Source organism: Mesoplodon mirus (genome assembly GCF_964341445.2).
Source record: "Mesoplodon mirus genome assembly, chromosome: 6".
Classification (NCBI taxonomy): domain Eukaryota; kingdom Metazoa; phylum Chordata; class Mammalia; order Artiodactyla; family Ziphiidae; genus Mesoplodon; species Mesoplodon mirus.
The window spans coordinates 79,473,238-79,487,620 of NC_138982.1; the positions used below are offsets into that span (position 1 = coordinate 79,473,238).

Below are 14,383 nucleotides of genomic sequence, written 5' to 3' on the forward strand. Positions count from 1 at the left end.
TTATGTGCCAGGCTCTTTGCTAAATGCTGGACATATTTATCTTATTTAACCCTCACTATTACCCTATCAGGCACGTATTATCATCATCCCAATTTTGAATATATAGAAACAACTGTAGTTTGGAAATAACTTGTCAGGTCTTTTAGCTAGCAGGGGAGTGGAGGCAGAATTTGAACTCAGAAAATCAGTCTCCAGAATAAACGTTTTCAGGAGAAAATTATAGACACAACTAGGCAATTAGATGGTGATGAACTGGGGAGAAGGAGATGCCACAGGATGAAGGGAATTTAAGAACAGAGAGAAAATTTAAGAATTTGAAAACCCGTAGTACCAGGTTTAAAAGAACAAGGATGCAACCAGGACACATATAAACAAAACACTTATCTTTTTGAATCTCTTCGTATTTTCAGCCCAGATTCTGCTGCCCTTAGTCTCTTCTTGAAAACTTTACCTGCTTAGTAGTGTGTGTGCCCAGTGTGGTTAGTTTTACAGAGAAATTAGAGGTTAAAGGAAAAGATAGGAGGTTTCTGCCTTTGAAATGATTTGTCTTGCTACTTCTTCTCTCTTCCTCTCAATCTGGAAATTCCTCCTGCTTTTTGAGAGTCCAGTGCCTGACTTCTACTTGGAAAGTCAGGCTTGCCTTCTTGGGAAAGATTGGATTTGGTGTGAGCAAGACCCGAATTCAAATCCTGAGGCTGAGAGGGCTTGGTTTATTATAGTCTCTGAACTTTTGCCCACAGATATGAGCAGGGCTGACTCCACCCTAGGGAATTTTGTGAGGATTAGAGACAATGTATGTACATCACCTGGTACACAGTAGATGCTGAAACCCAGAGCAACAGCTGAGAAGAAGGGAGAAGGGTTTGCTGGTTGCTCGGTACCTTTCGTCCTGAGACTCTCCCCCACTCTCCATGTGAGGGTGGGCGAGGGGTGAAGGTCTGGGAGCTGTTCAGGATGCTGTAGGGCCAACAGACCCCTGGAGGGAATGTGAGTGAGCTCAATATGGTCAGATATGTGGGAACCTGGCGTATTTCAAGGCTTGAAATTCACGTAAGGCATGAAATTAAAGAGAGGATAAAAGAGAAATACCAGGCAACAAAGCCAGTGCTGACGTTGGTAAAGGTGAGTCAAGTCACCCCATGTGTGGTTTGTCCATAACAAGAGCATTCATGGAAAAGAAGCTGAGTGAGCATTTGGTAATGAAGGTGATCACCCTTGTCCCCATTCTTCTGCCTCAGGGTGTCAGATTCAGCCATCTTCAAAGCTACCCCAGAGCAACTTCTGGCTCCAACCAAATACCCTCTCTGACTCCCAGCAAACCTGCACTACCTCCCTGCAGATATTCCACCTCTATACAAATAATGTTGACTGGAGTCCTTTGAATAAACTGTCATTTATATTGAATCACCATTAAGCAAAATAAAGAACATGTAGTTTATTAATCACGGTATTAGAGTAACTGCTGCCCGTTGTATATTAATTATTGCTCGTGTAGCCTGGCCCCATGCTCTGATTATTTGCAAGCTATTGAATACCAAACATCTTCCTTTATTTAAAGAATAGCCAGCTAGAGTGGCAAGAGACTGCTCAGGGGCAGAATCTTGGCTCCAACCCCCTTAGAAAATGAATGACCACAGTCAAGCCACTTGCCTTATCCAATCCTAGATTTGCTGTGTATGCACCGGCACAACTTGTTTCCTCCCAGGGCTCCTATTTAGGGAGTAAAAGAAAATATTTGAAAGCTCTTTGTGAACCTAAGATTTTGTTTACACCACAAATCAATGTTTTTCTCTCTATTCCAATCCATGCGTGTTACTGAACAAAATAAGCTAGTGTTGACAGTGCCATCCTATTCATTGTCAAATCTTATCTGTAGCTGTTTCTGGTATTCAATTAAAGCTGTGTTGGGTAAAAGCTCCAAGGCCTACTTCAGGTCAGTTCTGGAAAAAAACAAAGAGGTGGTGAAGGTGGAGAAGCAAAAATAAAAAATCAGATTATGAAATAATCCCTCTTAGGCTTGAGATACTAGTCATTAGCTCTTCCATTCTGATTGGACTGATTTCCAGGAATCCTACAGCTAGTAGAGACAGCAGCTATTTTCCCCAAACCCCTCAAGGCTTATTTTCAAAATGATGTTCTTTTTCCATTCACAACTAAATAAGGAAGTTATCCATCTTCCTAAAAACATCACTTTCACCTTATTACTCTTCTTCAGGAAAGCCTTCAGTGATTATCCATTAACTGGAAATAGACCCTGGAGTGCAGTTTACACTCCACCCCATCTCCCCACTTCCTACTCCCCACCACAAGCTCGCCTTATTTATCCTCTGTCTATAAAGCCAAAGGCACCAGCTGGGTTGGTTCCCTCCAGGTTCTCCAAGGAACTGCCCCTTCCTGATAAGGGCCTTTGCTCACTCCTTTCTTCCATCCTGACACAATGAGTCTCTCTGCCCTCTCCCTATTTTTCACGTATCATCTTTTTTTTTTTTTTTTTTTTTTTTTTGCGGTACGTGTGTGGGCCTCTCACTGTTGTGGCCTCTCCTGTTGAGGAGCACAGGCTCCGGACGTGCAGGCTCAGCGGCCATGGCTCATGGGCCCAGCCGCTCCACGGCATGTGGGTCTTCCCAGACCGGGTCATGAACCCGCGTCCCCGGCATCAGCAGGCGGACTCTCAACCACTGAGCCACCAGGGGAGCCCTCACGTATCATCTTAATCCTACTTGGCTTTTAGGGTCTAGCTTAAATCTCTTCCTTCTATGATGCTTCCCACCCACAGGTCTCCCCAACACTGCTGCAGACCCTCTCTCTAACATGGCTGTCACTGGCACATCCTCATTACAGCCCAGCCCTGGAGATGGCTCAGCTCATTTCTGGGGACCAGAGCCTGTCCCAAACAACATCCTGCTACCTCTCTGTGGACATGAGAAAAGTGGCTGCTGGTGGCCATCTTAAACCATGGTGGCTGTCTTATGAGGGTTGTGTCCAGAAGGCGAGGCAGGACCGAGAACCATGTGGCTCTGGCCATTGAGCCAGGCCCACCCAGCTGCTCTGTAACGGGGGTGACTGTATTTATTTTGTTTATGGGAGTAACTCAGTCAAAATTAAGGTAGCTCTACCTGAGAACTCTATTGGAGGGACTCCCAGCTTGAACCTCTTTCTCCTTGGCCCTCATAATGAGGGAAAAAAGGAGAAAGACTCATACAGTGTCACTAACATGGCAGCATATATGCCAGCACCTTGCCAGGTACCACGCCAAGTGCCGGGAGTGGGTTATCTCATTGCATTCTTGCAAGGACCTGCTTAGGTTAGTACTGTTATAGTCTCCATTCATAGCTGAGGAAACACAAGCTCAGAGAGAGTAAATAACTTGTCCAATGTCCAAGTGAGTAGTACAGTTTGATTTGAACCCAGTTGTATCTGAGTCCAAAGCCTGGGTTTACTTTAGCTAGTCTACACCAGTGGTTCTCAAAGTATGGTACCCATCAAAGTAGTATCAGCATCTCCTGGAAATTTGTTCTTGGGTCCCACCCAAGTCCTACTGAATTAGTAACTCCTGCTGACAGTGATCTGGGCTGTCACGAGTCCTCCTGGGGGTGTATGCTCAAGTTTGAATACTACTGCTCTACACTAAACCTCCCATGAGAAGGCCCCTATAACTTGGCCTAGAATCCATATTGACATAGGAACATTTGAAGATGCTGCTTATGTGTGGACTTCTGACCATGTCAGAGTCCCACCTGACATTTCTGTGCCACCTGGTTCCTCATCAACACACACTTAGAGCTTTCAGTATATCTGTAGGTTTGGAGGGTAAGGGGAGAAAGTTTTTAAAAAGTAAAAAGAAAAACTGTTAGCTCCTTCAAGTCTTTTGTGATAAAATTTGTCACAGTCTGATCATTTTTGTTTTATTTTCTTTATGCTTATGTCGACCAGTTGAACTGCCAATTTTCACTGGTCATTCATTCCATCATTTATTCAACAAACATTTGTTGGGTGCCAAGGAGGTGACAGGCACAGTATGAGGCCCTTGTGTTTGAACAGTGAGTCAGAGGCAAACCCAGTCGGCCTTCTCAGAGCCTACAGTAGCCAGGCCATCCCCAGAAGTGTGAAATGCTCTGCCTGGGGGTATGCTGAGGCACTTTGGGAAAACAGAGGAAGGCCCCTCTCCCAGACTTGTAGTCAGAGGAGGCTTCTTGAGGAGGTAAGTGTGCAGCTGAAGACCTAAGAAATAAATAGTACTTAACCTGGTGAAGGGAGTGGAGTGGCAGCTGGTGAGGTGGAAGAGTGCTCCAGCCAAGAGATGTACACGTGGGGGCACCTGGGGAAGATAGCAGTCCTAGCACGGGAAGGACTGAGGCAAGTCCAGTGTGGCTGAAGCCCCGAGTGGGGGTGGGCATGAAGGGAGATGAGGCCACAGAGAAAGGCTGAAGGCAGACGTGACTGGCCTCCTAGGCCAGGGTACAGAGGTTGAACTTTATCCTTAGGGAAATGGGAAAACATTTTAAGAAGAGAAGTGACATGAAAAATTATATATATTAGCAAAGTCACTCCAGTACATACATGGCCTTCTTTTAATATCGTTTCTTTATCATTGTTGGATGTGTTATCACTCTCTATGGACTGGGAGCACCTTGAGAGTCATGGTTTTTGCTCTTTTCCTCCTCCATCTCCTCCAGGGTGTCTGTGCAGTTTCCGTCCCAACCCTGCCCAGGCTAAGTAAGATCACAGACAGCTTGTGAGCCGCTCCCAGCCAGTCAGGCGGTGTGTTTGCTTGTGTGCAATGCTTTTATTGCCCCATGAATAGAAGTAGGTCACCCCTTAGAGACCGACCTACGGTCTGCCTTCAGCATTGTCTCCTGCTCTTGGCTGCAGGGTGTGTGTCCTTGCTGGTGACAGTCCAGCACACGGAGCGCTATGTCACCCTGTTTGCCTCCGTCGTTCTCAAATGTGACTACACCACCTCTGCCCAGCTCCAGGATGTGGTGGTGACGTGGCGCTTCAAGTCCTTCTGCAAGGACCCCATCTTTGATTACTACTCTGCATGTGAGTGCCCTCATCCCTACCCCCTGCTCTCCTGGAGTCATTCTGTGAAGTACCGCCATTAGGGTGTAGGAATTATTTAGGATCACAAATCCTTATAGTGAGAAGAAGCCAGAAAGATCACTTAATACTGTCCCCTCGTTTTATAGATAAACAAATGGAGGCCAGGTAGATGAAATAACCTATTCAGGGTCACATAATATTTATCTATTTTAAAATTTATGTCTCCCCTTGTTCTAAAATAAATGAAGGCAGCTTAGACATTAAGTAAAAGGCAGAGCAAGTCGTGACTCCTAGTTCATTCCTGGTTGCCCACCCATGCGCTAAGATGAGGATGTAGGTCTGCCTCTCATCACCCCCACCTCCTCCGAAAGCAGACAAGAAGACTCCTACCCGCCCCCCAATTATGCATGAAGAGTGGTCACTTGTGAGCCTCCCGCCCACTGCCACACTCCCTTCTAGAGCCAGCCTTCCTGGTGGACAGTCAGTCCTCTGTGGACTAAACACTCTCAGTGCTGGAGAGCTCCCTGGCCACAGGCAGCCTGTTCATTGTTGGACATCCCTGAGCACTGTGCAGCTCTCCCCACGCTTAGCCAAGTCCTAGCTTTCAGTAACAGCTGCCCTACTCACGTCAGTCCTGCTGTCTGGAACCAAAGCTCTTCCCTAGCTGCCCACCTCTGCCTCTCTCAAGAAACAAAGGAACCCTGATCCCCACCGCCAGCCTGGGACAATTAACCGTTAGAAATTCGGAGAACAGAAGTAGATACCCTGTTCACAGGAAGGAACTGAGCTTCCTGAGATGAGGGAAAGCAAGGGGAGACATCAGCTTTACCTTTTTTAGCCCTAATATCTTACAATATGAACTCCAAAACCTAACTGTCTGAGCCATCCACGGAGCCTGACATTGTCCCCAAAACACCCCTCTCTAAATTGAGGCATTGTTTCCTGGGGGTTACTCTTAAAATGCCTGCATTAAGTGGGAAGGTAGGAGGGACCGGCTAGTAGGCATTTATCATCAGCAGATTTAACAGCTCTCAAAACTTTTATTGTAAGGGCAGGTGGATGAACCATATGGGAGCAGATTCTGGGGTGACTTTGAAAATGGGGCAAGGGAAACTGGGGTGGGAGATAGGGATGCAGTCAGGATTTGGAAATGATGGCCTATTAGAGGGGTCTGGACTCTTGCTGCTCAAAGTGTGGGTCATTGGTGTCACCTGGGAGCTCATTAGAAATGCAGAATCTCAGATCCCCGCTCCAGAATCAGAATCTTCTAGGCTCAGGAAAAATTGAGAACATTCATTGCTCCAGAAACCGCTCAGGGCGCCTTTCTTCATGGGAATTCCCCACTGCTGTGTGACTTAGGTGTGTACTCTTTTCCCAGCATACCAGGCGGCTTTATCCCTGGGCCAGGACCCATCCAACGACTGCAATGACAGCCAGCGGGAGGTTCGCATCGTGGCCCAGAGGCGGGGGCAGAACGAGCCCGTGCTGGGGGTGGATTACCGGCAGCGCAAGATCACCATCCAGAACCGTGAGTGTGGAGGCAGCAGGGAACTGGGCATGGGGAGGTGTGTAGGCCAGGCCCAGAGGTCTGAGTCACTGTGGGGATTTCCCTCTTGTTTCTGCTGCCTGATGGTCTACTTGGTCACTTTCGTTTTTTGAGGAAAGTGCCAAATACACAGAATGTGCTATACCATCTGAAGTCATTACCCTGGAAGTTGGTCTTGGGAAAGAAGACATCCTACAGCTTTGGCTAAAGGTCAGGGAGTGGGTGATTTCCTTTGCTTTTCCAAGATGCAGTTCTGACATGTGGCTCAGGCTCCCTTGATTCCTTCCACAAATTGCTCTCAGGGCCTGCTCGAACCCCAGGCCCCTGAGTTCCCCTCTGGCTACTTCTGTTGCCCAAATCTAAGGAAATAGGGGTTTCCAAGTAGGTGGCCACCTTAGACCCTCGCCCTGCATTGGTAGAGGAAAGAGCATTATGCTTAGAATCAAAAGACAGGGTGGGTGCCCCCATGCTTCCACTCCCTTGCTTAGTGACCAGCAGCAGATCCATTCTTTTCTCTGGCCTCTGTTGCCACATCTGAAAGATGGGCATAATGGCCTCTGTCTCCCCACACCAAAGTGAGTATCAAATGTGATATCTGAGAGCTATGTCTAAAGCATATGCATTCTTTGTGGGAGTACAAGGAGTAGTGGTCAGCCCCGGCTCTGGAGTCAGACTCAGGTGTTGGTCCCCGTTCTGCACTTACAGGGTGTGTGAACTTGGGCAAGTCCCTTCCATTTTTTTTAGCCTCAATTTCTGTAAGATGGGACTTGCCGTAGCACGTATCTCATGGAGAGTTGTCAGGATTAAGTGAGGTAATACGTATAAAGCATTTAGCAAACATTAAGTGTGCAGTAAACTTCAATTATGATCACTCAACACACTTTTGAATGGATGGGTCAGCGCCCCACATTCCTATCTTGTAATCCAGGACTGCTGCAGTGGATTATTGGCACAGAATTCAGAGCGTATTTCAATGAACTTTATGTGCAGTGTTAAATAAATATTGGCTGGTTAAAAGTGAAAAAAAGAAAGTGGGAGAATACACCTAGAAGGCCACTCAGGGTACTCTTAGCAACAATGTGAGGAAATCAGTGAATATTCTATGACTGTTGAGGTAGATCAAGCCAGTTTAAAAATTGCTTCCACCTTTGTGTATAATACTTTGGCTATAATACATAAGTCTGATCCATTTACATTCAACCTCAGACTTTCCCACGTCAACCCTTGAATGCTCAGCCTTAGGGAACATCTGTCCTTTTCCAGTTTCTAGGTGCATCCTCAGAGGTTCGGGGTGACTCTGCTTTCTCCAGAGCCCACAGAATTAGCTCCGATTTGATCCCAAAATTTAAAGTCTCCTTTACAGTTTTTGAAGGATGAAAGTGCCCGTAGGGGATAGTCCCTGATTTTCTGTCTTTTTTTCTAATTTTGAGCAGCACTGTCTAATACTTCCCCTCCCAGCCACATTTGGGTCAAACTCTGCCTCCTTCTTACTCACATGGGAAAGCGGTATTTCCCCTTGGTTTTAATTTTTAACCCCAGGCTTGTTGTGACTTCTTGGGGCCCTTGTTTTCCGATACTTTTATGCCTGTGTTTGTATCATTTGAGAAGACCCTGTCAAATCAGTTCTTGGATAATTTAAAATATTGACATATCTGAATGTCCTCATTACTCTGACATCCCTGAAATAATCCTTATGCCTCTAATAAAATTGGGGCGGATTTATAACACACATTAACCTTGGAGGGGGAATTTCTTCCTAAGCACTTTCACCATTCTTCCAAGTCTGGGGCAAGCTTGGTTCTGGGAAAGGCAGTGGGTTTGGAAAATCATGGGGTAGGAAAAAACCGTAGGGATTGACGTAGAAAGAGAAGGAAACAGAAGTCGAAGTTAGCTCCAATGGTGCGTGACCTTGCATGTTTGTTTCATTTCCTCAGTAAATATTTCTTGACAAAGAGATAATAAAGAATTTCAGCTACGACTGCCAGCTGAGCAGGAGCAAGTCTATAACTGAGGTCTTTAAGAATCTGAAGGTGTTCTCTGGTACTTACTGTGGTTGAAGTAGCAGGGACATGGGAGCTGCCCTGATGCCTTTGACTGGACTTTAAGCGCTTTGAGGACAGAGATAGGTCTTGTTTGACCTTCCACAGAGTCTGATATAGTGCTGGACCCACAAAGGGTCTTTAGTGAACATTTGTTGCATTTACTAAATGTGAACATAACATTCACCTATCTTAATGGGGTAGATGCTTGGTGCTCATGAAAACTGAAATTCTTTTCTTGAGTAAGCTTTACTCTTAAAATATTGGCATTTCATCCTTACTTATTATTCAAGTTCATCTAACCTATCCTTTCAAGATTCAGAAGTATGTGTTTCCAGCTTGTGAGGAATCCAGGCTGTGGAGTTTTCCACCCAGTTAGGAGAGGACAGTAGAGCTTGGTGGTTAAGGGCACCAGCTTTGGGGCAGAGACATGAGTTTGAACCTACCTCTGTTACCTCTCTCTGTTCTAGCTTCCTCTAGTCTTAGTTTCCTCATCTGAAATGCAGTTAATAATCCTACACACTGTATCAGTATTAAGTTTGATTGCAAGTAAGCAAAAGCCCCAAATATTAGTGACTTAAACAATAAAGAAGTTTATTTCCTCTCATGTATAAATTTGGAGGTAGACAGACCAGAACTAGTGTGGTGGGTCTGTTCCATTATGTCCTCAGGGACCCAAGTTCCTTCCAGCTCACCAAGAATGTCATCTCCTTCCTCATGATCCAAGATGGCAGCCATCACATTTGCTTTCCAGATAACAGAGTTGAAGAAGAAAGGGGCAAAGAAGTTCCTAAACTGTTTTTAAAAAAGTTCCTGGGAGCCATCATGTGCCACTTCTGCTTATATTGTGTCCACCAGAACTGAATCACATGTCCGTGTCCATCTGTAAATGAGGATGGGAAATAGTGGTTTTATTCTGGATGGCCATGTACATGACCAAAACTTCTATGATCACGAGAGAAGGGGAGAAAGCTGGTAATCTCTACCTCACCCACTTAGAGTTGTTTTGGGAAGTAAATGAGGTGATGTATCCAAAATCCTTTCAAGGTACCTAGTACGGCTCAATGAATGGTAAGTTCTGCCACCTTTATATTGTTTGGAGAAAGAAGAGAGTCTCAAACGAAGGAATTGAGGCCTTTCTCTGAACTATGAGAGGCCCTCTTGGGATGTGGAAGTACAGTGCTGGGGACTTGAAGCGACCATAGATCAGATCCCTCTCCTTTAACCACTGGCACCTTCCCCTCCCCTGTTGCAGGAGCAGATCTTGTGATTAATGAAGTGATGTGGTGGGACCATGGAGTGTATTATTGCACCATTGAGGCTCCAGGGGACACGTCAGGAGACCCAGATAAGGAAGTGAAGCTCATTGTCCTGCGTAAGTGCTCCTGGAGCTTTCTGTTCGGCCACCCACTGTGACACTTCTACATGCAGAAAAAAAAAGGAAAACAGAAACAAGCAAGCCTAGGTTATTGTTGTCGGTAGCCAGCCCCTGAAGTTCCCTTACCAAAGCTAAACTTTTTTTTTTTTTTTTGCCCGTATATTGCTCAGCCTTAACCTATAGGTCAAGAGCTGTGTTGATCAGACCTCTACAATGTTACAACCTGAAGCATGCACCTGCATGTTTCGTTAAATCCCTGCTCGGCTTCTCTGCTGCAGACTGGCTGACGGTGATCCTCATCGTCCTGGGGGCCCTCCTCCTGATCCTGCTGATTGGAGTGTGCTGGTGCCAGTGCTGTCCTCAGTACTGCTGCTGCTACGTCCGCTGCCCCTGCTGTCCCACCCGCTGCTGCTGCCCTGAGGAAGGTGAGAGGGGACGGACGAGCAGCGCGGTGGGGTGGTGCAGGAGCCTAGTGCCCCAGACAGATCAATTTCATATGCCCAGGTCAAAACCTTGGGTTCTTCCAGGTTCCCCTCCATGCCCTTCTCCCGTCAGAGGCTCAGAGGTCTTTGGCCTCAGCCCAGGAAATTATGCTCAGGGAAGCTATGGAGCAAAGTGGGAGGACTTCTGCCTGTTTACCGCCTAGCCTGCCTAAGGCCTCGTTCAGGTGTCTCTGCCTACATATCAGCGGCCCTGATGTGCCTGTGCTCCAGTATTTGCTCCCAGCACTGACCTTGCTTGGACACGAGGTGGCTGGAGGGAGTGATTTGCATAGAGCCGTGAGAGAGAAGGCCACTTCTCAAAGATGACTTGAAAAGAACAGATGAGAAGAGAGAGGTGTTGGAGCAGGGGTTCTCAAACTTAAGAATCTCCTGGAGGCCTCCATCTCCAGAGTTTCTGATTTAATCGGTCTTGGGTGGCCCTGAGAATTTATATTTCTCGAAAGTTCACAGGTGGTGCAGTTCTGCCAGTCTGGGGGCCACACTTTGAGAGCCTCATTTTTAGACAAAGGAAAGAGGAGGCAGAAGAAGATCTTGCTCTAATGTGATCTTTCTTTGGGCTTAAGTTTGACCTTTTAAAACAGAATTGTGACATGCCGTAAAAAATTTGGTGAAGGCAAAAGGAAAAGAATTATTCTACAAAGATCTTTCCTTACTAAAGAGATGGAATCAACAGCTTTAAATAGAAGGAGTTTTTTTGTTTTTAAAGTAACATTTCCTTTTCCTGATGATATAAGTATTACATTGTCGAAAATTTGAAATGTAGGAAAATGAAAAGACTCATCTAAGCACCCAGATATAACCACTCTTATCATTTTGGTCCATTTGAAAGGAAAACTTTTAAAAGAAAAAAATAAGAAATTGGCTGTTAAGACAGAAACAAAACCTAATCTATAGGGTCAAGAAGGTCAATGGTCTGAGTCTAGTTTCAGGCCTATGTTCTGAGGTTGCTGTCTTACAGGAAAAGAGAACTAACTTTTATTGGATGTCTGGTGTGTGGGGGCCCTTTGCATATATTTCCCTTTTGAATCCTCACAACCCTAGAAGGCAGGTATCATCATTATTTAACAATGAGGTGACTGAAGGTCAGAGAAGTCATACAGCTGGTAAGTAGCAGAAGTATTGCAGCCTTGTATTCATGATTATCTGACTTATGAGCGCCTGAATTTCCCACGAGAGAGGCTGCCACGACCTATCTGTGTAGATCACTATGGGATTCGCTGAGATACCAATGAACTCCTTCAAGAGAAGAAAAATAGCAGAGAACTCAATATTGGGCCACGGAGCTCCCTACCTTTCAGAGGCCTCTAGGAGAGATGCCACGTAGAAGTCACTGCCACTGGAGCAGTAATATGCAGACTGAGATGAGAGAAACTCTCCCAAGATATTTTCTTGGAATCCCTTGGTCTGTGGGGTACTCAAAACAGTCAGGGCTAGGGACCCAGTCAGCACAAGCGATAAGTGTATCCACTGTCAGTAAGCTGATAAACAGGTTCTGGGAGAAAGTGGTTTCTCCTAAGTGGTTAGAGGTCATTTAGAAGAACTGGTAAAATAAAGAAATGTGGGCCACAAATAAAGATCCCTGAACTTGAGCAGATGAGATCACTTTCAAAGTGAGTCACTTGGGGAGTCTGTCCTGAGAAATTTGGTGGTAAGTGGAGATTACATGGAGGGGGCAGGAGTTGTCAAGGAAAGCTCTTGGGTGGGGAAGAGGGTGAATGTGATCGTTGATTTTTTTTTTTTAGAATAAGGTAACCCTAAGCATATTTGTAGGCAGAGAACCAGGGCCAATAGAAAGAGAGTGAAGGGAAGCATTGTGAAGTGAGGCGATGACTGAGAAGGGATGGAGCCAGTGGGAGAGACATCAGGCTCACAGTGAAAGGATTACATTTAGAGAGAAAAGGAGAAGGAAGCCTGCCCTCTGAAGAGAGAGAGGAAGTTGTTAACACCTGGAAGATGATTAAAGTGTAAGGGAAGGAGCTGAGGGAGCGAGCTCACACCAGCCTGTCTCGATTTCAGCACATCAAAATTCTAGATGCAAAAGGCAGCTTCGAGAACGATGCCAGTGATTCTTGAGCTTCCGAGACCACAGCCCACCTCCCCAACCTGCTCCTGCTTTCCAGTGAGAGTTAATAGAGGACCAGAGAGGAGAAAAATGAAAATGACACCAAAGTTTAGTAATCCTTGGTAATTCACTTAGTACTAGTAAACAACCTACAGTAGAACTTAAAGATGAAAGTTATTGACACTGAACCTTATTTTTTTTCCGTGGGAACTGGAGAGACAACTTCCATCCCCAGATTGGTTGTTGACCCTCCTCCCCACAGAACCCCTAGGCGCACCCTGCAGTGGGCTATAGGCCACACGGAGAATCTCTGATCTATGCCACCCACCTCCCCATCCCCTCAGCTGAGGGAAGTGAGGCCTAGAGAGACTTTTCCACAGTTACACACAGCTTGTTAGTGATGAGCCCTGGACTAGACCTAGGTCTCTTGATTCCATGTCCAGGGCTGGTTCCTCTTCCTCAACAAAGACATGTCATTAGCTGAAAGTTCATAGGGAGGGGAAGACATGAGAAGTTTAAACTGCTGCTCTGGAGGAGGGAAGCAGGGTCGCTAGATCAGTCAAGGAGATCTACACACATTGGGAGAAGGGCTATATGAGGTCGGTTGCCTGACTGTGCAGCCAGTGTGGGCCCAGGAAACACTGACTGGTGGTTCCCTAAAGCTGAAATGGCAAGAGTTCAAGGGGCGTGAGATTCTAGGATGCTCCTGAGGATGTCAGTGAAAGGACTGCCAGTCAAGTTGGTATACTGTGTATACTGCCATTATATGTATTAAAAAAAAGGAATGTGTGATCATGGGTCAGAGAGGGTGAAGAACACACTGTAAGAGCAGGGAGGGGGTGGTAAGGAATAGTAAGAAGTTGGAGGTCCTCAGGGGCACCATGGGTGATGCACACAGAGAATGCTGGCTGCAGGTCTCTGCAGGAGGGGAGGTGTTGAGTGTTATTTCTGCCACAAAAGGGTCATCTTAAAGAACATGCCCTGGGTTTTCCTCAGAAATGAGGATGAATATGCTTTTGGTGGTTTAGTCTCCAAATGTGTACTTTTTGTCTTCTATGAGATCTAAGGTGAAAGAAGCGACTTATTTTAACAATTTATTGTAACTGTGAGAGCCATGAGCTATTGACTGTCTGTCATGTATTAGGCATTTCATGTGTATTACCTCATTTAACTTCAACAACTTTGTGAAGTAGGTATTATTATCCCCAGCTCAGATATGAGGAGATTGGGCTCAGACACTCGGGAAACTCACTCAAAATTACACAGCTAGTACATGCTGGGATTCAAGTTGAAGTCCACGTGACCCTCAAAGCCTGTGTTTAAGGAAACCTATCCCCGAGGACCATAATTCTCAGAATGTTGTTGAGAATCCACAATAGTCAACTCCAGTTCGACTCCCTGCATTAAAATCAGAGAGCTTGTTGAAAACATGGATTTTCTTACCTTGTATTAGACTGAAGGTCAGTCTGCGAGCAGGATCCAGGAGTCTGTATATATAACTAGCGTGTTAAAGGTGACCAAGGCAGACTTTACACCACTGAGGTTCAGAGATAACGTATTAGGAGTCTTGAAGCTTTGTTAATTTCTCCATGTTTCTTATTTTATTGCCTGATTCCCCATTAGGTGAGCAATAGAAACACCTGATAGTCTAGACTTCCCCATGGAGCTGTTTCCAGAGACAGGAGGGCAAGGAAGATCAGAGGCTGTATTTTTCCACTCCCATCTCATCAGTTCCAGTGCATCAGGGAAGGGAGGGACCCTGGGAAAAAGTTTGTGGCAGCTAAGAAGGGAGCAGGTGGGTTAATCCTGGGA

General features: G+C 45.8%; 1 protein-coding gene across 4 annotated transcripts in view; it reads left to right on the forward strand.

Annotated features, from left to right (window-relative positions):
• ILDR1 (immunoglobulin like domain containing receptor 1) overlaps window positions 1–14,383 on the forward strand; it is a gene marked incomplete at both ends in the record, with an annotated part of 39,022 nt that overhangs the window by 8,217 nt on the left and 16,422 nt on the right. For 3 of the 4 annotated variants that reach the window (XM_082624779.1, XM_082624780.1, XM_082624778.1), the window contains 4 exons: window positions 4,873–5,043; window positions 6,422–6,571; window positions 9,884–10,003; window positions 10,285–10,431. In XM_082624779.1, coding sequence (XP_082480905.1) covers window positions 4,873–5,043; window positions 6,422–6,571; window positions 9,884–10,003; window positions 10,285–10,431 — 588 coding nt within the window. The remainder of the gene's footprint in view (window positions 1–4,872; window positions 5,044–6,421; window positions 6,572–9,883; window positions 10,004–10,284; window positions 10,432–14,383) is intronic. The other variant, XM_082624781.1, reaches the window with a different exon arrangement.